At 36.4% G+C, this 27,887-nt stretch overlaps 1 protein-coding gene across 23 annotated transcripts in view; it reads right to left on the bottom strand.

Annotated features, from left to right (window-relative positions):
* Positions 1 to 27,887, bottom strand: part of RAPGEF2 (Rap guanine nucleotide exchange factor 2) — a 260,818-nt gene that overhangs the window by 81,766 nt on the left and 151,165 nt on the right. For 3 of the 23 annotated variants that reach the window (XM_045391882.2, XM_045391884.3, XM_074040695.1), the window contains exons 1-2: positions 11,229 to 11,377; positions 10,316 to 10,444 (exon numbers count right to left, since the gene is read on the bottom strand). The exons of 17 other annotated variants lie outside the window; for them this stretch is intronic. In XM_045391882.2, coding sequence (XP_045247817.1) covers positions 10,316 to 10,375 — 60 coding nt within the window. In that variant the 5' untranslated portion in view covers positions 10,376 to 10,444; positions 11,229 to 11,377. Of the gene's footprint in view, positions 1 to 10,315; positions 10,445 to 11,228; positions 11,378 to 27,887 lie in introns of those variants that run through there. 3 more of the 23 variants (XM_045391883.2, XM_074040693.1, XM_045391886.3) reach the window with 1 other exon arrangement.

Here is a 27,887-nt window from a genome sequence, read left to right as displayed (position 1 = left end):
AGGAATTCTTGATCCTTTCATCTGCTGACATCATAAAGTTAGCAGTGAGCAGACTGTGCCCAGATCAATAGAGATAGCTTGATTCTACTAGTCACCCTAAAAGACCATACCCATGAACGTTAACACCACACTGGTACCCTGGCCACACCAAACAATTTCATTTCACTATATTCAATGGCTAATGGTTTTCTAATTATTATATGTATCCACAGATGAGACCAAAATTCCTTGAGTTGACATTCAACGGCTTCTGCAAACTGACCCCTCTTATCAACCCAGCTTTCCTCCAACTGCCCTAGCATCTCAGCCAAGTTGATCCACTCTCTGCTCCTTGATGGCACATGAACCTTTCTGATTCAAGGTTTTAGCTTGTTCCTTCGGCTTTGCAAACGTTCTTCCCATTTCCTTTTTTCTTCCCATCTTGCTTATGTCCTACCCTTTACTGGTAAAATTTGAGTCTTATTTGCTTCTTTGGGGACAACTCAATTACGGGTGACAGTCTTGCCTGTGCATTCCTATATATTTTTTGTCCGTTCACCCAGTATTTAAATATGTTACTCCAACTAGATGGAAAATTTTCAAACCACAGTTTCTAATCTTTTACAGAACTCTGAAGAAAACCCACAAGAAAACATTCAGAATGTTGTTTCCTTATTAATACTCTCTTCTTACAAAGCAAATAAGCATAACATACAATTTCAAAACATAATGGAACTGCTCAGATGACAAAAGAACAACAGTAATGTAAATGTAAATGTTTTGTAATTTTTTTCTCTCCGTTCATTTTCTGCAGAGTGCTTCTGCACTAGTCAGTGGCTGTTCTTATATAAAAATGTACTTATTTTAACCTATATGTTTTTAATATCAATATAGATTTACTTCTTTTCTAATATCCAGCAAGTACTCGAAATGTTAATTTTTAACGTTTTATTTAGCTGACACTGAAGACACTTTCATTAAGAACTAAAATCTGTATTTTCCTCTTCTTTTGAAAGATAGTCCCTGACTAGTCTTGCTCTAAGAAACAGCTACGACATTTAAAGTTATCCTTATTTCTTTTTCTAGGAAAAAAAAAGAATTTCGTAATATCACTTCTAATGATCTTTCGTGAGGTTGTTCAACAGACATGCTTTAATTCTTATTTATATCAGGTTGTTAATTTTTTTCAGAGGGGAAATAGGGATAATGAAGGGTAAAGAAATCTGGGAATATGCCCAACTAAAATGAACACATTAAAAGATTTTAGTGGCCGGGCGCGGTGGCTCACGCCTGTAATCCCAGCACTTTGGGAGGCCGAGATGGCCGGATCACGAGGTCAGGAGATCGAGACCATCCTGGCTAACACGGTGAAACCCCGTCTCTACTAAAAAAAAAAAAAATACAAAAAACTAGCCGGGCGAGGTGGCGGGCGCCTATAGTTCCAGCTACTCGGGAGGCTGAGGCAGGAGAATGGCGTGAACCCGGGAGGCGGAGCTTGCAGTGAGCTGAGATCCGGCCACCGCACTCCAGCCTGGGTGACAGAGCGAGACTCCGTCTCAAAAAAAAAAAAAAAAAAAAAAAAAAAAAAATTTTAGTGATAAAAGGCTCACTATATACAGTGCAAAGGGAGAAGAAATGTCACCTGTGTTTATACTTTCTTTAGCTGCTATTTCAAATTTTATTTGTTATAACAAGACACAGACCAAGCTGCTGCCTAAATAACTGTAACAAATAAAAACAATCTGTGAAAATTAGGTTAGCTATTCAAAGTATGCCTTCTTCTACATAAAATTGTTTTAAGTTATTTTTACATTTAGGTAAATGTTATCCCTAAAATACTATGATTTTGACATTTGACTATTTCAACAAATGATACTCATTTCAACAGGAAATAGTCCTATGCATCCATATCTTTAAGTTGCCATTTAAAATGAACAAAAGTATACCTTCAAGAAAACAAGTAAGTGTAAAATTTATTAGTCATAACGAAAAAGCTAATTTCATCCTTCACATTCTTAGTCACTGGAAACCTGGGGCATAAATTTACTCATCGCTCATTTTTGCTAAACTTTCCGCAACCCCCACCAACCCAGCCACTATAGGCCCAGTGACTAAAGAATCATTCTAAATCTTTACTGACAAGGAACTCAAGGCAATCTCCTTTTTTTTCTTTTTTTTTTTTGAGACGGAGTCTTGCTCTGTAGCCCAGGCTGGAGCGCAGTGGCCGGATCTCAGCTCACTGCAAGCTCCGCCTCCCGGGTTCACGCCATTCTCCTGCCTCAGCCTCCCGAGTAGCTGGACTACGGGCGCCCGCCACCTCGCCCGGCTAGTTTTTTTTTTTTTTTGTATTTTTTTAGTAGAGACGGGGTTTCACCCTGTTAGCCAGGATGGTCTCCATCTCCTGACCTCGTGATCCGCCCGTCTCGGCCTCCCAAAGTGCCGGGATTACAGGCTTGAGCCACCGCGCCCGGCCGGCAATCTCCTTTTCCACTACTATTAAAGATACTATAATATGAAGTACTTAAGGTTTAAGTATTAAAATTACTGTAGTACTTTTAGTAGTCCTTCTCAGTTCCATAGTACCCATAAAAATTATATGGCAGAATTCTCCCATTTAAGTCCAAATATTTCTTAATTACTGAGAAAAATAAACAAGAGTGCTCCCACTTAATAAAAATACTTCAGAATGCAAAAGTGGGTTACCCATTTTTTTCCCCTAAGAGAGGGAATGAAAAAATTACAACTCTTCACTTTTTCACATTTCATGTTTTATTGTCTTCATCATGAAAAGTGTGATGTTCTTTTTTGCCACTTTTATTAAATTTTTGCCCACTGAAAATACCCTATAATAAGATGACTCCATTGTAATCTGTATTTTCAACTCTATCAGAGAAGAGTAAGAAAATAAAACATCTATGACAAGAGATAGAACATATATTCTCAAAATTCAATTTTTACTAATAAAGTAAGCAAATCTTAATTCTAGTTTTTTTCTACACACCAAAATTAAAAATGAGAGTATGGATTAATTATATTTACACATACACATACTTACATATGAAATAAGTACACGTATATAGATATATCAATAAAGGGGAAAGGAGGGTATGTTTCATTTAATCATCAAACCAAGTCAATATTGCAAACCAGTAATGTATCTCTCTAGAGTTCATTGAAGAAGAATATAACTTTGATAACTGTAAAGAAATTTTTCAGGCTGTCACTTTATTAATAAACGTAAGGCTAACTCATGCCTAAGATGTCTCCGAAAACAGCCTTCATGATGAATATCCAGTGTAAGTTGTAAAAGAGAATTTGGTCTATTGATGTGGAATGAAGAGATCTGAAGCATATGGGGCATATTTATATAGTGACTTCAGAGTACAAAAGAAATATAGATAGTGGATGATTGATATGATGTATCATAGACTGCAATTATAATAAGATTCTTATATATCATACACACACACACAAGCGAAAGAGAGAAAAACACAACAAAACTACATACAAGGCCTATGTTAGAGGTTCAATTAAGAAGAAGAAATGGCAGAGGGTGACAAGTGATTAACTCTTTATGGCATGGGTGTTTCTGTACCAAAAGGAAAGACAGTGAGTGGCAGGGACCATTGGTGAGCTTAAGAGAACTTCTTGTGTGATGCAATATGTTGCATTTTTAAAGTCTGCTCTGTTACATCATGTCTTTAAAGTAGCTTTAAGGTAGCAAATTTATATCTACATTCCCTAATATATCTTTTCTATTGGTTTCTTAATCTATGTTCCAAAAACCAGACACTATTCCATTTAGTCCATTCTGTGTAATACCTAAGACAATACTAATAGCATTGGCATCTTAATACTATATGGAAATAATCACAAGCATGTGTCATGTCTATAAAGACCACTTCTTAAGGATGAAGAAAAAGTAGGTCAGAGAGAACAAAGATCTCAGAACAAGGATATTAATAGAGACCTTAAGGACACATTTACAAACTTTCATTTAAACTACAAACACACTACACACACACACGTGTATATTTTTATACATGCTCACATGGTTATATCTGTATGTAGCTATACTTAGACACTCATTTTATTTTTAAAATATTTTTCAAAAAAGCTTATAAGCAAACTATATTTGAATAAAATATATAATGATAAAAGTTATTTGATCTAAATTGAAAAGGCTTTCAAAAGTTTATAAAGAGCATTACAGACATGACAGTAATAAGTTAGTTTTTCTAAAATGAGGGATATAAAGTAAGCATTAAAAAGTACTTCATTAAGGATTGAAAGTAACTGTAAAATAATTTTACCTTTATTGTTAAACAAAAGAAAATGAAGAAAACTTCAGCATTCATCTGGAGGAATTCTTAACAGATTACCTGAATAAATTAGGAGTTTGGCCAAACCTCTGGAGGCAGATTAAAGAAATGTCAGGGCTGGGTGCAGTGGCTCAGCCTGTAATCCAGCACTTTGGGAGGCCAAGGCAGGCACATCACCTGAGGTCAGGAGTTCAAGACCAGCCTGGCCAACATGGCGAAACTCCGCCTCTACTAAAAATACAAAAATTAGCTGGGCGTGGTGGCGGGCGCCTGTAATCCCAGCTACTTGGGAGACTGAGGGGGAGGAATGCTTGAACCCGGGAGACGGAGGTAGCAGTGAGCCAAGACTGCGTCACTGCACTTCAGCCCAGGCGACAGAGCGAGACTCCATCTCAAAAAATGAAGAGAAGAGAAGAGAAAAGAAGAGAAGAGAAGAGAAGACAAGAGAAGAGAAGAGACGAGAAGAGAAGAGAAATGTCAGGTTATGTTTAAGGAATACTTATACCTATGAGACCAAACTTACAGAGCATTTACTTTGGTGCATTTTATATAATATTTAAAATGAGAAAGAAAGAAATAAACTGATTACTGATCTTACTAGGGTTAAATGGTTAAAGGAGAATAACTGAATTCCTAATGATACATTTTGAGCATTTGCTTTTTCTTAAGTTCATCATTCTTTTTCACTAACCTAAATTGATTTTATTTTCAGATAGATTTTTTAATGAATTATTACTAAAAATATTTAAAAGCAAAGATACGAAGTATACTTATTTTGACTAAAAGTAAAGATCTTACTTTAATATGTCCTCTGTGACATAACTGGATACACAGTGATACCACTGGAAAAAGCATTGTCTTACCCATATAAGCAGAGCATGCAATGTCTTGGCAAGTTTCTAAATACATTTCTTCACTTCTAATGGGGGTAAAAAGATCTGTTATTTGTTGCCAGGGTTTCTTGGCCCAAATCCAAGGCAAGACGACCTTGTCCTTGAATGAAACAACAGGATATGCTTCCTCTCAATCCCCTCTGCTAGCAAGCACAGTGGAAAATCATGCCAAGAGATAAGTTTATTTCATCTCAGGAAATATATCTGTTATAATAGACAAAATAAAGATCAGATAATGAAGAGGTGGAGTCTCACCCAGAAGAGGTGTACCCTAGCCTCTATAATTAGTCCTGGTGCTTTTTTCCTACATTGCTAAGGAAAATCCATCAATCAAAATATACTAAAGAAACATTCTACCCAATGTTTACAGACAAGGTCAAACTGTCATGGTAATATAACTCATTTTTTGTTAATTGAGTTCTCTTAAATCTGTTCCAGTTGAAAGACAGGAAGGAGAGGTGAAGAAAGAGGTTACACTCCTTTGCTGCATCTTCAAAATAGTCATTAATTTATCTGGTATTCTAACATCCTCCACTCCATCACCTGTACTGACCTACTTCTCTCTAACACAAAACTCCAACAGTGATGATTTCATTGTTTTTCCTCAGAACCCTCATATTCTTCTCCATCTTCCTACCTTGGGCCCTCACATGTTATTGTTCCAGCCTGAAAAATCCTTCTCTATACTGTACTCTTAACAGCTGATAAACAGTTTTAAATTCCAGCCATACCGTTTGAACACATGGAATTCATTCCAGATGTAATCTGTCATCTAACTGTAAAGACCAAACAAATTTATAAGCATCAATTAGAAGAACTAATAAAATTAAGCACTGCATATTAAGTGATCCTGATTCCTTATTAACATAGAGATAAATATGAAGCGATAAGGACCAAGTCAAAGTCAAGCCATGAACACAGCAAGCTGAGAAATGAGAAAAAAAAATGAACCTGGAGTGTTTCTCATCAGGCCAGCTTGTCCTAAAATAAAAGAGCCCAATCTTATACGTTTATAAGGGAACAAATGTAGATTATAGAGGGTCTTAAGTGACCAATAGGAATTTAGAAAATATGGTTAAGTTATATCCTTCTTGGTTAAGGGGCTTCTGAATGATGAAAATGATGCTTATGGCTACAGATGAGTCATGGGCGGTATGGACTTAAGGGAGGTGATTATGAATTGAAGTCAGGCTCCACCGTATGCAGGGTTCACTGGGGCAGAAACAGGCGAGACGCAATGGCAAGGTTCAGGACTTCTAGTAGAACACAAGTGGCCACGGTCAGGCACTCAGAAGTTACAAAGGGAATAGGCAGAGGAAGTTGAGACATTGAGCATATGTTTAAAGAGTTAAGCAGCAAAAAGGAAATGTACACGGTAGGGCCAAACACAGAAAAGCAGAAGGAAGAAAGGAACTGGGCTAAATGGCAACTATTCCTGACCATCTCAACTCAAGTCTCAACATGATTTCAAAATGGATAGATGTACGATTGACTCAGCCAAGCAATGAAAGTTTTGTAAAATGATTTTGATCATGATATTCTTTCTGCTTGGAATGTCACATATGCCAGGAAAAAGACAGCTGCAGGAAAAAAAGCACTTTTTCAAGTTGTATATTCCACTGGTTAATACTAGCTCTCATAATTATGCAGTCTACACACCGGAAGTAGACTAAATTTGGTCACACAGGGATAAGTAGTGTAAGTCTGTGGTTAAGGCAATGGCTATAAAATCAGACAAACCTGGGTACCAATGATGGCTCCACCACTTACTAGTAATATGCTCCTGAGAAAACTCTTTTTAATCTCAGTTTTTTCATATGTAAAAAGGTAATACTGTTTCTTAAGAATTGAGATAATATGTAATATAGTGTCTGCTATGCACTACATTACTCTATAAATTACAGCTACTGCAATTTATTCCCATATTTAAGTAGGGCACTTTCTTATGTGTACTACCATTTTTATTATTATTTAATCATGACTTGGGCTGTGATTTAAGTATAGCACACTATATAAATCAATTTCTACAAAAATGTAAAATTCAAAAACATGTTATCAGTTTGATAGCATCAAATTAATTTATTTTAAAACTTTTTTTTAATTTACAGAGTTTCTAATCCATCCTACATTGTGGAATTTTCAAAGGCATCTGAGCTGGACAAAATGGGGAGAGAAGAGCTCCACTTTAAAAAACAAAACAGTTGGTAAATTGAGTAAAGATACTTTTAATGCTAACATTTTCCCTAACTTAATGAGCCTATAAAACTTTTCTTCATCTACCATCTATTAACAGTCTATCCAACTAATGGTCCACAGTAGTCTTTAGAAAAACGCAGTCTCATAATACAGTTCTGAAATGTTAGAAATCTCCTCTTATTTTAAAAAGAAATCACAAGATTTTTACATTTTTATATTCACAAAATCATGAGATTCCTCTGAAGACTAACAGAAAAGCACCACATGACTATAAAAATACAGCCCAGTGCTGGGTGCATTTCTGGTGACAGGTGGGTATTCATCCTAGTATTATCAATCAACCACATAACATGGAATTGGGGGGAGGTGTGATAAAATATGTAAAATTTACTAGTTAAAAAGGTTGAGACTTTATTCATCCAAAAGTTTAAAGAGAAATTCAATGGTATTTATCGTACATCTATTATGTGCCAGCAACTAAGGTATGCATTGAATGAGAGACAACAAATAAAGAATAAAAGCCCATGAGATCTGAAAGGTTCTGATAAAGTACAGTAACTGAGCTTACTACTTGTGCCTTGTCATAGCTAAAAAATGCCTCCACCCCAAATTTAATGGTTTTTGTTTTCTAGTACTGCACTACCTGCTGCAGTCAAAGAAGCCAAGCCATTTAAAAGTCCACAAACTTTTTGAAGAAGCAAAAACAGAAGTATTTGTGAATTTAATAAATTCTATTCATTTGAAATTAGCTCTGACACCATAAAACCTCATAGGATGAAAAAGGGGCCATCTCACTCATTTTTGCCCAACAACTACATTGAGTCATTTATTGAGAGCCTGAGTAATTATTTTCTTATTCAACTCCTCACACACAATTAAAATTTTAAAGGTCTGATTATTACATAGCAAGCTCAATAGAATCAAAGGACTAGTCAACTATGATACAGCAAGATCTTGATATCCTAAGCTGCATGTGGCATCTTGAGATGGCAAATTCTAGTATTTTAAGTTCTAACCAAAGTATCATGGGCAATACCACTCACATATTTTCTATAAATTGCTTGATCCAAAGTTATTTTATTGCTAGTGTTACTTTAGTCTAGTATCTCTCTAAATTGTAGCAAAATATAGGCACTTGTCAGGAAACAAACAGGTTTACAGAATAAGATCAGGGACTGTAGTTCAGGCACTACTAGGTAGTATCTGTCCCAACTGGCCTTTTCATGAATGTAGTAATATGTTTTCCTCCTCCTGGCAGTAAATGGTTTTAACAACTTTCTTTTCTTTTTTTAAATAGAGATGAATTTCACTATGCTGCCCACAGTAGTCTCAAACTTCTGGCCTCAAGCAATCCTACCACCTCTGCCTCTCAAAGTGCTCGGATTATAGGTGTGAGCCACCACGCCCAGCCAACAATTTTCTTTGTTCATTAAATTTATATTATTATTCATTTAAATACCCCCCCACACAAACACACACACATACTTTAAGAAAAGACATATGAAACAGTTAAGTAAAAAGCCTGGGGTTTAACTTTTATTTCTAAGGTTCCTCAAGTATAGCTTAACTAACACTCTTACTTTTACCTGGAAAATCATGACTACAGAAGAGTCTAATTTCAAAGGCCCTGTTAAGAAAATCAAACTACAATGGAACTTCTCTACAACACCCTTTACTACTAGTGAAATTAAGTTTAGGGCTGGTCTTTCTCTGGATCTGATCCAAAGAGAGTTAATTAGTGAAGTACCACGAGGACCTCACGGTAAGGGGCTGGGCTCTCGGCGCAGCGTCATAACATGCTTCCCACACAGCCGCTGCCTTAAGCGCAGCTTGCATGGCTCATTCCTGAGGTGAGACAGTGCGCAAAGAATCACTTCGTCTAAGAACACCTCTTGGATTTAGTTGGTAATTTTGTTCATAATGATGAACAAAACCAAATTATACCCATGAACCTAAGCATCTAAATACTCTACATTCATGGCCTCCTATCTATAAACTTACAAAGCCTCAGCGACTTATTTCCACTTTTGAAGTTTACCATCTTATCTTCTTTAGAATACATGAAAGACAATTCCTACACTTTAACAACCTGCTAGATGCTAGGATGTAGAAGAAGGCATTTCAAAAATACTTAGACTACTATACAAGCTGCCTAAATTCATGCATTTTCATTTTGAGGATTGAATATATTTATGTATGTATCAATCAGGTGAATTTGTGTGATGCCAGAAAACTCCCAATATGGTGATATAAAAGTAGCACTGTGAGAACTCACATTCCTGAAACAGGAGGCTCTGACTTGCTGTTAGGCATAGAAAAGTCTTTCTCGGTAGCTGCCCATGGGATTTCAGCTTGACAAACACATAGCTGACTCATGGGATCAATTATAAAGAAGCAGTAATTTTTTGTGGCATTAAAAAAAATCTGTGTTTTCATAAGTGATGAATACATGTTAAGAAGTCAGATAAATCCCACTGATCGCTTTATTACCAAATCAATAACCAAAGCTCTCCCTCCTACACTCAAACCTACATGTGAATTCCTCACTATAGATTCCTGTTCTCAATAACCTTTCTGATGATTTCTCATTGATTTCAACTACAAAAACATTTTTTTTGAAAACTATTCAAGTATTAAGTCGAAGCTGAACTGTCACGCTTTAGTTTCTGAATATAAAAATCAGCTGCCCAATATTTCTCAGTATTAGTGATTTTGCTTTAAATAAATTGCTGGTCTTGCTTCAAATTTTTAAAAATTACAACATTGGAGGAACAAGGCAGTTTTAATGTACCCTCCCCTCCTCCAAGCAGACTATTATACCTTCTACAAAAACTGTTTTCCCTCAAGAGAAAGAGCAACATTCCCATTTTAAAGCAGTTCTCTATGACGTGCTATCAAAGCACAAGCGGCATTTGCGATACTTACTGAGTGTTTCTCCTGCTGGCCCATAACTCCATGGTTAGCTGGGATTGCTAGTGGTTTCATAATGAAGAAACATATGCTGAACTGAATTTACACATCATGTACCAATCTCTCACGATGGCAAGTCACCCTCTACAGCATTAAATTAAAAGAAAAAGGAAAGAAAAAAAAAAAAAGAGGGAGGAGGGAAAACCAAGCTGCAGCTTAAAGTGTCACTACTGGTAAGCTTAAAAACCCTTCACACTTGTAGACCAGAAAAGGAATCCGAACAACAGTGTTCGTCTCCATTTTTATAACATTGAAACTCTAACCATCCTAGGCTATGACAAGACCGAGAAAACCTCATACAGCTCTCAGTCTTCCAAGAGAACAAGATCATTTCTGAGATTGAAGAACAAGAGGCAAAAGAAAAGGAGAGGAAAAAAAAAAAAAGAAAAAAGCTAAAATGGCTGACTGCACACAGACTCCCCTCAAAAAGGCTTAACACAGAATTATATTAGTCAGGGTGGTATAAGAACCAGGCTCTAGCATTCAGCCAAGCATTGTTAATACCCTTGTTTCATCTGCAATCACACATACAGAACCCTCCAACCAAGAGAAAAAAAAAGAAAATGAAAGAAAGAAAAAAATCAGGGCAGAGCGTGTGAATCGGGAACTCCTCCCTAGCTGCTAATGATGCTGACAGAGTGGTGACCAGTGATCTCTGTCCCACTCCACTAACCAAGTTTGCACAATTAATCTTAGCAGCATGACACTGATGGACATTTAATTTAATGATGTCTGTCCCTCACACTCAACACAAGCATGCCTGCTAGCAAGAGAGCCACTAACAGAAACACAGCACATGCACACACACAATCTCAAAAATCATGAGTCTGAATGCAATACACCAATATAATTACATTATTGTGCTTACTTTGGAGGACCATGGCTGCAGGCAGTTGGCATAGCAACGCACAAGGAAAGCCATTTCCTGGATAGAAAGCTTCCTTTTCTAAATAAAAAATTCCTCTTAGGAAACAAACGGCATTGCTGCTTCCTGCAGAAAGCAAGACACTGTAGTCTGTCTCTTAACCTGCAAGGCTCACACTCAATGCAGTTCTAGTGATGTAAGTGGATTTCTCTCTCACCCTCCCTCTCCCTATATACACTGAAATATTCAGCTCAAATGGTACACACATTCCTTAAGACTCGCCCCCTCCTCTACTTAACCATTTCACTCATTAAGGTAGCAATGGACAATTCAGATAAAGTAACAAGCTCTTGCCTGTATTCTATCAGCAGCTGTAGGTTAAGCAAGTCTCAGAGGGATGGAATCCATTGATTGCTGACTCCAAATAATATCACTGAAGACAGGGTGGGAAAACGGAGCAAGGACTTACTTGAACAGCTTTGAACTAAAATATGATTTTTTTTCACCAAGGTGAAGATAAAGGAATCAATGTGACCTCTATCCCACCCTCAAATATCGCTGTGCTATAGTAAACAAATATCTATCAAAAATTTATAAAATGCACACTTGACAAGCATTGTATAAATTTAGACGATGTGATTTTCACAAACACCCACACACACACACACACACACACATACACACACACAGATGCACATATTGCCTTGCAAATAATATAAAAAATTAACCTACCCAGGTTTTTTTAAAAACCAAACCAAACTTCAGAGGCAGAGAGTTGAAATAAAATGAGGATACATTATTCTATTACAAACTCTTAATTTCACGTAGGTATGTAGGTATTTGAAAGACTGCATTATATTTGACAAAGAATAAGGACATTTTAATTCTGAAACACTGGTCAGCTTTTCACAATCAGGTTTATCTATCAATGATGGCACATGTAAAGAAAATAGATACAGAAAATGTAGCATTTTTAATAATTGACTTTGGAATTGTCAGTGCTTGCTGACTTGTGTTTCTTGACTACTACCTAAGACTCTGCCCACCCTATTCTCTTTCCTTCTTTCTCCTCATATCTAAAGGCAACCATTCCCACCACATCACTCTTTTGGATCCTTCTCCAAACGTTACCCATTATTCTTCTTCTGCTATGTATGCTTAACCTCTGCCCCACAACCAGAGTCCTCCCTGCCAGCTTTTAAATGTGCAGGTCTCTCCCATCTCAAAAACAAAACAAAAACAGAAACATTCTCCAGACCCGGTATTTTCCTCTTCCTCCACTTCCCAGACAAATCTCTCAAGAATCTGTTTTGGTTTACACCATTCCTCATCCCATGGAATACTCACATGATGAACCACAGTGATCCTGTTACGCCATTTCTACATCTAATAGTTTCCTTAACATCTCTGTCCATGATCAATCCATCACAACATCTGTTTATTACATTCTCTAATTTTTCTCAAATTTAGATTTCTCTTTGTCTTTGCTGTTATCATCCCACTCCAATCATTATTTTTTGCCTTGAGAACTGTAAAAGTCTCCTTAATTAACTGTCTGGATTCTAACTCCATCCACCCAACCTATTTACAATACCACCTCCTGAAATCTTATAAAAACTAAAGCCTAATCATTTTGCCCTCATCCACTAAGCCCCCTTTACAAATGAAAACAAAACACTTCCATGGCTTCCCACTGCTCCTGGCATAAAGACCAAAACTCTTATCATGATCTGCAAGATTTATACGTTTTCCAGATTTACACCCTGCTCACAGTCACTCTCTGCACTCCCAAGTTGCATGGGCGGCTCTTGCCTCCCTGATAGACAAAAGCGCCTTTGCACACGTTATTTCCTCTGCCTGAAACTTTCCTTCTTCCTTCCTTTCCTGACTGATGCCACCTCCACCCCCAAAAACATACTGGTGAAATACCCTCAGAAATCTCATGTTAGTGTTTATCCCTTCGTGGAAGCACTTATTTACTACCATTGTAATTTTGCATGGAGTCCCAAGAGTATTTAAGCAGTTAGTGTCTGCTTCCTCCACTACACTCTCATCTCCACAATGGCTGGTGCCACATCTGTGTGTGGGCACTCCTGTGTTCACCGCCCCAAGCACTGCAGGCACTCTCATTCTTGTTGAGTGAATGAACCTTCCACTGACTGGGAAAGGGCACTGGAAAGACCCTATTTAATCCTCTAGACTAGTTTCTGTCAAAATCCCAAATATTTTTCTATAATATTCATAACTAACAACTTAAAAGTAAACTTTTGCCAAAAGGTAGAAGCAACCCAAGTGTTCGACAGATGAATGTATGAATAATATTCATACAAATGTGGTATATGCATTATTCAGCCTTCAAAAGGAATGAATTTCTATTACATGCTACACCACAGATAAAACTTGAAGACATCAAGCTAGAAATAAGCCAGTCACAAAAGGATAAATACTATATAATGCTCTACTCTAGATATCAGAGTAGTCAAATTCACATAGGTACAAAGTAGAATGGAGGTTGCCAGGTGCTGGGGGAAGGAGGGATTGGGGAGTTATTGTTCGATGGCATAGAGTTTTAGCTTGGGAAGATCAAAACAGTTCTGGAGATGGATGGTGGTAATGGTTGCAAAAACAATGGGAATGTATTTAATCCTATTGGCCTTTTACACTTAATAACACACAAAATTGTAAATTTTATTGTTACTTATATTTTATCACAATTAAAAAAAAGTAAATGGCAACTCAGGGATTAAATAATCAAGTTCTACACCTTCCATCTGGCCCGTGTCCCACAAAACACATATCCATGAGCCAAAAAATTCTTCTCAAGGTTATGTCAAATTACCCCCATGCTGATGGTGTCTGACTTTATATATGGAGGTTTCCAATTGCTTGCCTCTCTCTGGAAAAATGTGTGACTTCTCTCAAGATGGAAACTAACCTAATCGGGGAACCTGATAGATGAAGTAAAATCACACATCCTCAGGCACTGATGCTTTTCTGTGCTGAGACTTGGCGTGATCTCTCTCTCAGTCTGGCTCCACTCCTACAACCTACACATCTTAAAACTCATAATTGTAATACAGAAATTTCATTATCCACACTATCTTGTATGTTGAAACACAATTATGACAGGTTATAATATACCAAACACTGCTAAAGAAATAAAACATAAACAAAGGATTTAGGGGAAACCCATATTATAGATTTTATACAAAAAAGAATAAATCACACTTACCTTGACGTTCACTCTAATTTGGGTTATGTTTACCTCATTCCTTAACCATTACCAAGTAGCATTAACTAGATCCGGTTAAGAAAAAGAACCATGTAAGAACTTTCTACCCTGTCAATAACATCCAATGACTTCTAAATTATCAGTAACAACACTCCAAAAAAATGGAGATTATATAGTTCAGGAAACTACTTAATGCAAAGGCTTTCCATGCTATATTTAATACCATTATATTCTTTTTTTTCCACCTGAAGTATTCACTTTCTAATTACTATGAAATTGAGAAAAATGGTCTGTTCTCAGTAATGATTAATCATACTTAGAACATATACAGTGTTTAACCATAGATCTCAATGTGCTTTACAAACATTTAATTAAACTTCATCAAAACCCAAGAGAAGAGAATAATGTACTTATCTTTCATAGAAAAATAAAGTGTATAAGATCATAGAGTTAGTAGCATAGAAGAATGCAAAATAGAATTCTAGGTTTAATACCACTTACTTCACTTAACAGTTAAATATTCCCTCTCACCGCTACCACAGAGGAAAAACTATAGAAGCTGGGGAAAACTTGTGGGTATAGCAGAAAGAAGTCATTCTTTGATACTAGAAAACAAGAAAGTTTACAAATCGGATTTATAGTCTTTCATCGTACCTCCCAAAAATGTCATTTTAAAATGCAATTTTCTATATAAGTACATCAAACTCATTACGCACGGAGCCAACGCAAAATAAAAGATGGTAGACATGGTCAGAAGTTTTACTTTCTTTTTTCCTAAAGCCAATACATCCCGCATTAATAGTGCAATTTCTTTTAGAAGAAAAGCTGATTATCTGATAAACTTTATATTTTAACTCAATCTTACATTTTCACATCATCTATTTCATCCTTGGGTTTACCTCACACAAGTCCTTGACACACCCCACCCAAAGCAGTCACAGAAGACACCTGGGCTAAAATTTCATTTTTCTACTTTCATAAAGTGAAATGGTACTTCTGGTTCATTATTAAAAATAATTTAATTATGAAATAAAATATGAAAGGAACCAATGCAATGGCTGACTCATAGGAAATGCTAGATGCTAACTAAACATCTAAGTGAATCTAAATACAGTCTTTAGAAACACAAGGAATCTGTTGAGCTCATGTTCAGTATCAGAAAAACCTAAATGAGAGTTCAAGAAAGATCACCAAGATTTACTCCACAGATACGTTCCAAGAAAATGTTTTTTAAAAAAGTTTCTGATAGCAAACTGTTTATGTAGCATCTGATTTGTAATTGAAAAATTATGTGGCAACTATCTATAAGAAGTATAAGAAAATTATGTGGCAACTATCTGTAAGAAACATTCACATGGAGCATGTTAGAAGGGCAAGATTAAAAGATGACATGAGATGGAGACATGCAGAAAAACAAAGAAGCCTGTAAGTCCATGAGAAATTCCCACGTGGGACTTTTAAAAATGCACTTACTTGAAAAATGGGCAGACCTTAACAGCAGATTTAACAAAGCTTACTTCATTTCCTAGAATCTATCTTTTAAAAAGGCCAGACTTCACTTACAAACCTCTGCTCAAGGTTTCGGAGGTGGAGTCCTTCAACAGTGGTTGTGAATTGCTTCCATGCTTTTTCTAGGGGCGAGGCCCTAGAACAAGGCTCCCCACTTTAACATTTCACACAGCAACATGGCAAATGTAAAATATTATCTTTATTACTAATTTGACTGTAATATATTCCCTTGGGATTACTATGTTGCACGAGCACAATGATCTGTTAATTATCCCTCTGTTTTTATTTAAGAAAAACAGGAAATACTGCATCACAAACTGGGATTATAAGTTAGATGAGGGCAACCTCACAACACTTATCTGATATGGTCAACGACAGACTGGGCTTTATCCCTAGTACTTGACACACAGTAGTTCGCAGAATGAATCATAAGTGATTCCACTTCAACTTAGAAACTAACCTGTTAAATGTTATTCCATACTTTTTAAGATGGGGAACCAGACACAGGATGGGTGAGTAATCATAAAAGATGTCTAATTTCTTTACTGACAAAATCTGGAGTTTTAAATAATTTGATAGGCAAAAAGAGTAGGCTAAAACCAGTAAATTTAAATTTAACAGGAATAAATATAAAGACCTACATGAATATTATCAAAATGTCACCTGTACAAGAAAAGGAGAGGGGAGAGTCAGGCTTAAGGAACAATTCACAGGTGAGTGGGAGGTAGAAGGGGTTATCTATAAAACAGAGCAAGCCAAAGGCTCTCTCTGAGCCAATGTACAATACCCAAAACCTTAATATAATCTCAGGTTACATGATCAGACCTATGATGTCCAGAGCAAGGAAGACAGAAAATTCTACTGTTATCTGCACTGCAGGGTATTATAGGACCTATGCAAACAACAGCAAGCAGTTACTGGTTTAGGAAAGCTACAAAAAGCTGGTAATATTTAATACAGAAGAAGAGGATTAAAGGGTGGATCTTTATAAACATCTGAAACACAGTTATATAAAAATGGAATATTAATATTCACTTGTATTGCTTTAAAAGAGACCTAGAAACATGAACTAAAATTGTGGAGAGACAGATTACAGCTAACCATAATAGTTTCTTAATAATTAGCCCTTTCCTATAATAAACAATAACTGTTAGGATTTACTAAGTTCAAGAGTTTCTTAATAATTAACCTTTTCTGGCCGGGTGTAGTGACTCATGTCTGTAATCCCAGCACTTGGGGAGGCCGAGGTGGGCGGATCACGAGGTCAGGAGATCGAGACCATCCTGGCTAACACAGTGAAACCCCGTCTCTACTAAAAATACAAAAAAAATTAGCCAGGCATGGTGGTGGCACCTGTAGTCCCAGCTACTGGGGAAGCTGAGGCAGGAGAATAGTGTGAACCCGGGAGGGAGAGCCTGCAGTGAGCCAAGATCACGCCCCTGCACTCCAGCCTGGGCAACAGAGTGACTGGGTCTCCAAAAAAAAAAAAAAAAAAAAATTAACCTTTTCCTGGCTGCGGGCACAGTGGCTCATGCCTGTAATCCCAGCACAAAAAATTAGCTAGGCATGGTGGCGCATGCCTGTAATCCCGGCTACTTGAGAGGCTGAGGCAGGAGAATCACTTGAACCTGGGAGGTGGAGGTTGTGGTGAGCTGAGATCACCCCATTACACTCCAGCCTGGGCAACAAGAGTGAAACTCTGTCTCAAAAACTAATAATCATTAACCTTTTCCTATTTAAAATGATAACTGTTAGGATTTACTAAGTTCTTACTTTGTACCAGGCACTGGGATACAAGTTTGACACTCATTCTGTAAAGGAATACCTCTCAAATACCTGTGCTAATTGCAATTTAAAAATCTTAAAGGTAGAGGCTGAATGTTAGTGGTTATAGAAAAGAACTAAACTGCATTAAGTGGTTCAGCCAGAAAATTCTTACAATCCTTTCACACTCTTAAGGTAGTCTCATCTAACATGGCTGTCACCAAACACCAGCTGGTGGGAAAATGGGGTTAGAAGGGTGATATAATATAGAATCACACAAAAAAACCCACCACATTAATAGACACAGATCTGTTTTGGGATAAGACTTCCTTCATTCCAAGTAGCTCCTTCATTCCAAGATTTTTGTCTTTCTGTTTTGGCAGTGGGAGGGAGAGTATTAAAATGCCCCCTACTTAAAAAAAAAAAAAATTTAGGCTGGGCGCAGGTGCTCACACATGTAATCCCAGCACTCTGGGAGGCTGAAGTGGGTGAATTGTTTGAGCTTAGGAGTTCAAGACTACCATGGGCAACATGGTAAAACCTCATCTCTACAAAAAATTAGTCATTGTGGTGCACACCTGTAGTCCCAGCTACTCGTGAGGAGAATCACTTGAGCCTGGGAGGTCAAGGCTGCAGTGACCCGTGACTGCGCCACCACACTCTAGCCTGGGCGACTGAGTGAGACCCTGTCTCAAAAAATTAAAATAAATAAATAAATAAATAAATGATAATAAAAACAAACTATAGTGATAATTGGACGATAGTTAAGCAGTTTTCTTCTTAATGTCCTTACTTAAAAATTAAAAGTTGCCAAACTTAGAAATGGATTAGAGAAAGATGATTTTAAACAATAATTTGAATTATTCAGATTATATATAACTAGATAGTAAGTTTTACAGAAGTTTTTTAAAAACTCTTTGATTTACTTGTATTTTTTCAATATTCTTAAATATTGCCAAAACACTTCCAACATTTTCTGGTACACAAGAAGCAATTTTGAGTGGTATTTTTTTCACCTCTAAAAACTATGAGTAATTTTAGACAACTGTAAGTTATTTTAGTCCATTAAAGAGTCACACCTACAAAAGATCTTTCAGCAAGATTTTGGCTTTCCTTAGTATAATATTAGTGGGCCTAACTTTTAAAATATACTAGTTACATGGTCATCCCTTTGTTATGAAATGGTGCTACTTACTAGTAAAAATGTATCCTATTGGAATGAAGCTAGAAAAGCTAAAAAGAAAAAAAGATAGCTGTGCTTCATTAATGAGAGATACATGGTCAGAAAAGGAAAAACACTAAACTTGTAATAAAAAGACTGATTCATCAACCAAAGTCCGTAACTGCTGTAAATATAGCTCAGTCATCATTTCTGGATATTGGGCACTGGACATTCTATGCCCCAGTCTCTTTCTTCAAAAGGCACTTAAATGGTATACTTCTAAAGTCGTTAAATTATTTGATATATATCTCCTTTGGGCCGTATTTTAAGTTTAAATAACATAAAAAGCAACATATGTTAAATTCATTTTAAAAAATGAGTAATTTCATAGATTGGGTGGGAAAGACCTATGTTTGGCTCTACGTCTAACATTTACTACCTGAGTGACCATGAATATTGAACATGTTACTTAACCTCTTTGGCCTGTGCATGCTTATCTACTGGCAGGGAAATACAGAACTGTGGGCTAGTTTCATTGACAAAACATATGAGTAAACATCTAGCAGACTGGTGTATCATAAACCTTCAGTAAGTGTCAATTCTATCCTCTCTAAAATATTCTAAAAGGTCAGCTGCATTCAAGCCTCGGCCAACCCATTAATTAATGTTGTACAGTTGTCTGGGACTAAGATCCTTGTGCTGATATCCCTGTATAGACCTGTTAAAGCAGGAAGATCTATAATGCCACTCCTAGAAATACTAAATAACGCTAATTTTGCAAGTTTGATCCAAAGATATCAACATGATGTAACCACGGTATTGCTGAGACCTATATATTATCTGTTGTGTAAAGGACATACACGATGGCATAAAGTTACTATCTGCTTTCAAAGACCTATTGAGTCTTCAGAAATTTAATGTTTAAGAAATACATTTTTATTTTTAAAAAATATAGTGTCTGGAAATATCAAAATATGCAAGTTTTCAAAATGGTTCAACAGTCTTTCTAAAAGAAAGCGACAGTGATTATAAATGGACACATTAACCAATGGACTTTACTACCAGAAATAGAATTGTGCCTGCTCTTTTGTTGTAATCAAATACATTCCAGACAGGAAAAACTTCCAAATAAACTTGCCTGGAAAATAAATAAATATAGAAGACCATCTCAATATAGAAAATATTTTAAATGACACAAAAATTTCTAAAATATTTTCTTGAAAAAAAAAAGTCAGCCTACCAATATAGCCATGAGTTTAAGATAACAACATTTAATATTCCTTTTTATAAATAAATGAATAAACAAACAAAGCCCAAAACACACACTAATTTCTCCCTCTCCTTAGCAGCTCTAAAAAGGCATGGAGAGCATTTTACTATTCATATTTTAGTTATACTTTGAAATTATCAGTTACTACCATTTTGATACTTAAAAACCAAAGATAATACTAGAATATTTAATTGTAAATATCAGATCATCATTGTTAGAATTGCTAACAGCTGGCCAGATAGTTCATGTTCATGGAAGATTACATTACCTCTGTGTGTCATAAAGTAGCATTTCACATTATTAATAAAGGAAGGCATTCACTCATTAATTCTACAACTGACCCCCAAGACTTTAAATGGGATAGGACAAGAAACAAGACATCAGGGATGAAAGAGCCCATATAGCCAAGACAATACTAAGCAAAAAGAACAAAGCTGGAGGCATCATGCTACCCGATTTCCAACTATACTACAAGTCTACAGTAAGCAAAACAGCATGGTACTGTTACAAAACCAGACACACAGACCAACAAAACAGAATAGAGAATTCAGAAATAAGACTGCACATCTACAACCATCTGATCTTCAACAAACCTGACATAAACAAGCAATGAGGAAAACATTCCCTATTTAATAAATGGTGCTGGGAGAACTAGCTAGCCACATGTAGAAAACTGAAATTGCTCCTTTCTTACACCTTTTACAAAAATTAACTCAAGATAGATGAAAGACTTAAATGTTGGTATGATATGGCTCTGCATCCCCAACCAAATCTCATTTTATAGTTCCCATAATTTCCAAGTGGTGTGAGAGGGACTTGGTGGGAGGTGATTAAATCATGGGGCGGGTCTTTCCTGTGCTGTTCTCATGATAGTGAATGGGTCTCATGAGATTTGATGGTTTTAAAAATGGGAGTTTCTCTGCACAAGCCCTCTCTTTGCCTGCTGCCATCCACATAAGATGTGACTTGCTCCTCCCTGCCTTCCACTATGATTGTGAGGCTTCCCTAGCCACATGGAACTGTGAGTCCAATTAAATATCTTTCTTTTGTAAATTGCCCAGTGTCAGGTATGTCTTTATCAGCAGTGTGAAACTGACTAACACAAATGTAAAACCCAAAACTATTAACAATCCTAGAAGAAAATCTAGACAATGACATTCAGGACATAGGCACGAGCAAAGACTTCACACACACACACACACACACTCGTACACACAAACACCAAAAGCATTGCAACAAAAGCAAAAACTGACAAATGGGATCTAATTAAACTAAAATGCCTCTGCACAGCAAAAGAAACTATCATCAGAGTGAACAGACAACCTACAGAATGGGAGGAAATTTTTACAATCTATCCACCTGACAAAGGTCTAATATCCAGAGTCTACAAGAAACAAAAAACATTTACAAGAAAAAACCAGACAACTCTATTAAAAAGTGGGCAAAGGACACGAACAGACACTTCTCAAAAGACACTCATGCAGCCAACAAAAATGAAAAAAAACTCAAACATCACTGATCATTAGAGATATTCAAATCAAAACCACAAGATACCATCTCACACCAATCAGGATGGCTGTTATTAAAAAGTCAAGAAACAACAGATGCTGGCGAAGTTGCAAAGAAAAAGAAACACTTTTACATTGTTGGTGGGAGTATAAATTAGTTCAATAATTGTAGAAGACAGTGTGGCGATTCCTCAAAGACCTAGAGGCAGAACTACCATTTGACCCAGCAATCCCATTACCGGGTATATACCCAAAGGAATAGAAATCATCTTATTATAAAGATACACACACACATGTTCATTGCAGCACTACTCACAACAGCATAAACATGGAATCAACCCAAATACCCATCAATGATAGACTGGATAAAGAAAATGTGATACATACACACCATGGAATACTCTGCAGCCATAAAAAGGAACAAGATCATGTCCTTTGCAGAGACATGGATGGAGCTGGAAGCCATTATCCTCAGCAAACTAACAAAGGAACAGAAAACCAAATACTGCATTTTCTCACTTTTAAGTGGCAGCACAGGGAGGGGAACAACAGACACTGTGGCCTGGGGGGCCATAGCGGGGGAGAACATCAGTATACATAAAGCTAATACATGGGCTTAATACCTAGGTGATGGGTTGATACGTGTGGCAAACCACCATGTTACACATTTTACCTATGTAACAAACCTGTATATCCTGCACATGTATCCTGGAACTTTAAATAAAATTAAACTAAAAGAAGAAATCAGAGATGAACTTCAGAAATCATGTTTGGTCAGTTCAACAGTGTGCTAGACATAAACAAAATATACTGACCATCTAGGAAATGCTTACTAAAAGACTGTCTTAGAGCAAATGTATGAAAAACCTGTTTTCTGGATGGTTTATGTTTTATAGGAAGTAAGTATTTTTTCCAAGACAGAAAGCAAACTTAAAATCTGTTCGACCAAAATTTAAAAGTATGCATCACTAAACTCAGTGAACTTTTAAGATTAAAAACAAAACTAACAATATATTAATAATCCAATCAACTACTACAAAACATGGTATTTACAATAAAAGTAAAAACACAGTATGGAAGAAAATGAGACTACTGAAAAAAATACCCAGAAACAATGCATGAACCTATGGTGACCCCTTATCACACAGAATATTCATCTGGCCATTTCAGTTTTCACCAAGCGAGACCCACCATTTCAGATTTGAGGAGTTGAGACAACATTTCCAGTACCTTTCCAAAGGCAGCTCTATTCCCTCAGACAATTATTTTGCTTTATAGTAGCTGATTACTGAAAGAATTCTGAATGTCAGAGCACAGTCATGAGTTGCCAATCACACTTTGTGATAACAAGGGAAACTGGCCACTTACGTCTTAATATAAGAACAAGGAGATAGAAAAAGAATGAAGGCAGCACAAAGGCACCAGTAAAACAAACAAACACACACTATATATTCAAAATAGAGCAAAAGAGAGAGAAGAATTCTAGAAATAAAGTAAGGGGAGCTTTGAGAAGAAAGAAGTTTTAAAAACGGTCACACATCATGACAACAGAATGACAGGGAATACATTCCGAGAAAGGCGTCACTGGGCAATTTTGTTTGTCTTTGTACAAACATCATGGGAGTGTACTTACACAAACCTAGATGATGTTGCCTACTACACACCTAGCTAGGCTCTATGGGATAGCCTATTCCTCCTAGGTGACAAACCTGTACAGCAGGTCACTGTACTGAATCCTGTATGCAACTGCAATACAATGGTAAGTATTTCCATACGTAAAATACCTAAACACAGAAAAGCTACAGTAAAAATACTGTACTATAATCTAGGACCACTGTTGTGTATGTGGTCCTTCATTGACAAAAACATCATTATGCAGCATATGACTATTTAAAGAGTCATGCTGGTGGGACATGATGGCTCATGCCTGTGATCCCAGCACTTTGGGAGGCCAAGGTGGGCAGATCACCTGGGGTCAGGAGTTCAAGACCAGCCTGGCCAACATGGTGAAACCCTGTCTCTACTAAAAATTAGACAGGCATAGTGGCACACGCCTGTAGTTCCAGCTACTTGGGACGCAGAGGTGGGAAAATCACTTGAACCCAGAAGGTGGGGGTTGCAGTGAGTGGAGATTGTGCCACCGTACTCCCGCCTGGGTGACAGAGCGAGACTCCGTCTCAAAGGCGGGGGGGGGAAGTCATGCTGTATTAGGTACAGATTTTGGACTTGTCAGCTTCCACAATAGCATATGCCAATTCCTTAACGTCTCCTTCCCTTAACACTCCACTGGTTCTGTTTATGTGCAGAACTCTATTAAACTATGCAAATAAAATCTGAAGAACCAGTGAATCAAAGCTATAAGAGACTAGTTTACAAAGTATGGTCTCAGGACCCCGAGGATCCCCAAGGCTCTTAAGGAGTTCATAAAGTCAAACTATGTTTTCATTCTGGCACTAAAATGTTGCTTGCTTTTTTCACTGTGCTGATGTGCAAAAGCAAAAATGGGTAAAACCTGACTGATGTCTTAGCATATATCAGGACACTGGTATCACTACTAATGTGTAACTACTGTCATTACCAATATGGTCCTCGTATTCTTTACCACCACTCACAGTCGCAAAAAAAGAAAATGCAGTATTACTTGAAAGTGTCCTTGATAAAGCAGTAATAATTAATTGCATTAAATCTCCACCCATTAGTATACATCCTTTTAATATTCTGTATGATGAAGTGAGAAGTCTGCATAAAGCACTTTTGTTACAATGTACAATGGTTGTCTCAAGGAAAAGATGTGCAATTATTTGAGTCGTGAGTGAACTGGCCCCTTTTTTCACAGAAAAACATTTTCATTTGAAAGAACAAATAATAAAAAAAAAAACTATGGTTATTCGGACTTGGGTATCTGGCAGGTGTTTTCTAAAAATGAACAAAATGAGCCTGTCATTTGAAGAAAAACAGCTGATAGTACTTTGCTAATGATAAAATTTGAAGTTTCAACTAAAAGAATTTTGAAAAACATATCTAACACAGTTTGATAGCTTCTTAATAACTAACGCACTTTCTTTATGAGATCTGTGGTGGTATTAACAAATGTGACTTTTCTTTATATTGTATAATGTGCCAAAATTCAGAAGACTGTTAAACCTAGTGACCAATGCATGATGTTACAAAAGTATGCATAAGTAAAAAGATCCTTTCATGTGCAAGTAAGACCAATGGGTTTTAATAAAAGAGAATAAGGCAAGTTACACTAACATGGTTTTAAATTCTTCATTGCTATTGATCTCTAAGAAACCACTACTGGTCAAATTTTGGTGCAGTCTTTCAAAGAACATCCACAATTATTTTTGAAAGCTGTTAAAATACTCTTCCCTCTTCCAACTACCTATGCATGTGAGGTCAGATTTTCTTCATATACTTTACATACTTCAACCAGAGCAGCGTATCACAACAGATTGAATACAGATATGAGAATCCAACTGTCTATTAGACCAATATTAAACGTATTTGCTAAAGTATAAAACACTATCATTCTCCTTAAAAATTTTTGCTTTATAAAATATTTCCCCTTAGAAACCCTCATGTTAATGTGTAATGGGTTTATTACTATTTTTAAATTAATCAATGGATACATATTCAAAATTCTGTTTCATTTCTGATGTGGTAAATAGTAATAGAGATAAACAAAAACTCATTAGAGCCAAAAAATTTTTTTAGAAGTTTAAAGGAGTCCAGAGGTTAAACTGTTTGAAAACTGCTGCAACAAGAAAACAATCAGCCTCTCTTAGCTGATGTGAAAGAATGCAGAGTTATCAACTGTCCTTAGATTTCCTGTTTACACCCACTTCAGAGCAGAACCCTCTGACTGACAACTTAATCTGCTTGCAGAATAGCTGGCTGCTTTTTTAGTCTAACCAAAGTTAATACTAAAAGACAGGCAAAAGTTTATACTAAAGAGTAATTTTTAAACTGAGCTGTTAAGTGCTCCTCAAAAATGCCCATTGTAAAGGACATCAAGAATATCAATGATGACCAAGTATTCTCTACATCCCAGTTGGTTAGGGATATGCTTATTTCATAAATTAACAAAGGGCAAAATGATCCTTTTTTAAAAACTTTCCTGAGTGTTCCAAAAGTCCTGATGATTCAAACAATTTTTAAAGGTTCAGTTCAAATTTTTGTATAAAGAAATACAGGGCCAGGCGCCTATAATCCCAATACTTTGGGAGGCCAAGGCAGGCAGATCTCTTGAGCTCAGGAGCTCAACCCAGCCTGGTCAACATGGCGAAACGCTGTCTCTACAAAAAAAAAAAAAAAAAAAGACATAAATGAGCCGAGTGTGCTCGCTCACGCCTGTAGTATTCTCAGCTATTAGGAAGGCTGAGGTGGGAGGATCTTTTAAGCTTGAAAAGCAGAGGCTGCAGTGAGCCAAGATCATGCCACTGCACTCCAGCTTGGGTGACAGAGCAAGAGACCTTGTCTCCAAAACAAAAAAAAAAGAAGTGTGCTAATAATCGGTGAAAGGGAAATGTCACGACTTGTTTTGAGGTTTTAACTTTATTTTCTAACACCCTCAAATGCCTTCTGTACTGTATCGAAACCATAGATGACAGGTTACCATTGCTATTCTCATAGACATCTGAGTAAAAATCAAAACAGCCTGAGTATTTTCTTTTTCATCCTCAAATATTTCCCTTTGTAATTACTCCACTATTTATCTAAATCAGCAATTCATATTACAGGTTTGGTCCACTCTACTGCCATACCATTTCTCTCCTAGGTCAGCTATTCCAAATGTCATGTTACATCCAACTACCACCTGTCTTCCACTTAATTATTATTATTTTTACTTTTCCATAGGTTATTGGGGTACAGGTGGTATCTGGTTACATGAGTAAGTTCTTTAGTGGTGATTTGTGAGACCCTGGTGCACCCACCTCTAGAGCAGTATACACTGCACCATATATGTTGTCTTCTGTCTTCCACTTGAAAGGAAGATTTAAGGGGATGGGGGAGGATATCTGATCATTTACTGAGTCCAAAAGAAATTGCTATAACACAATTATTTAGTAATGTTTTAAAAATAGATTCTACAATTACTTTTTCCAAAAAATCTTTAAAGGTATTTTTTAGCCTATGTGTAATTTTATTTTACTTTTTTGCCTTGATATTTTCCAATATGAGTAATTTTAATTTTCACAAAGGATGCTAGGCAGTACATCTGTGAAATGGATATGCTCAGTCAGTCCAAAGTTCACTACTAATATACTTAACCCTACTGAGCTGTATCATAAAAATGTTAAGATGGTAACATTAATGGTATTTGGGTTTCTTTAACCAAAAAAGAAAAACAATTAACTTACGTATTTTAAATAGGTGAATTTTATGGCACGTGAATTATATCTCAAAGAAGCTGTTATTGGACAAAAGAAGCGGAGGTTTGTCCCTGATCAGTTAAAAAAAAAAAGTGTACTATTAAAATAGTATTGATAATACTGACTAAATGACTAAATTTTTCAGAGAAAATAAGGGGGAAATTTTATATAGATAAATACGTATAGCATTATTATTTTTTAATTATCTTAATACAAATAATTAAAATATTTTGTTTCACAAGTGATTTAAAACCTAACATCTATATATTCCATAAAATGCTAGAGTTTTGTCCAGAGGTCAATAATATCTTCCAGCTAACAGAGTGGCATTTCAGGCTAATAATGTTTTAACACTGCATTCAAAACCAAAAGATAGTATTTCCAATCACCTGATATTTCAAACAGTGAAAACAGACAACTTACAACAGATAACTGAAAAAAGATCAATTCAGCACTGGCAGGAAATAGGTCTGAATATCAAAGTAGATTTTTCCAAAAAAAAAAAAAAAAAAAAAAAAACAGAGACTTTTAAAATCAGCATGTAGCTCTGCAAAATCTCATGACAAAAAAAAAAAAAAAAAATCACATGGTAAGAAATGAAACAGTCGAAGATGAAAAGCATCTTCACTGTTGCAATTAAAAGCTAAATTTTAGCCAAGTATATTTAAAACATGTACAAGCACAGACAGCCACCAGTATTCACAAGGAGAGGCAAGACAAAGTGACAGTGATCTTTTTGACAAATAAATCGCTTGAAATATTGCATGACTTGCTACACAACACCCTTATTACTTTCAATTTCCAAGTGCAACCAAAAGATGGGTCCAATTATGACATCAATA

Source organism: Macaca fascicularis, chromosome 5 (assembly GCF_037993035.2).
Source record: "Macaca fascicularis isolate 582-1 chromosome 5, T2T-MFA8v1.1".
NCBI classification, from domain to species: Eukaryota; Metazoa; Chordata; class Mammalia; order Primates; family Cercopithecidae; genus Macaca; species Macaca fascicularis.
This window is presented reverse-complemented; position numbering and strand designations above follow the sequence as displayed.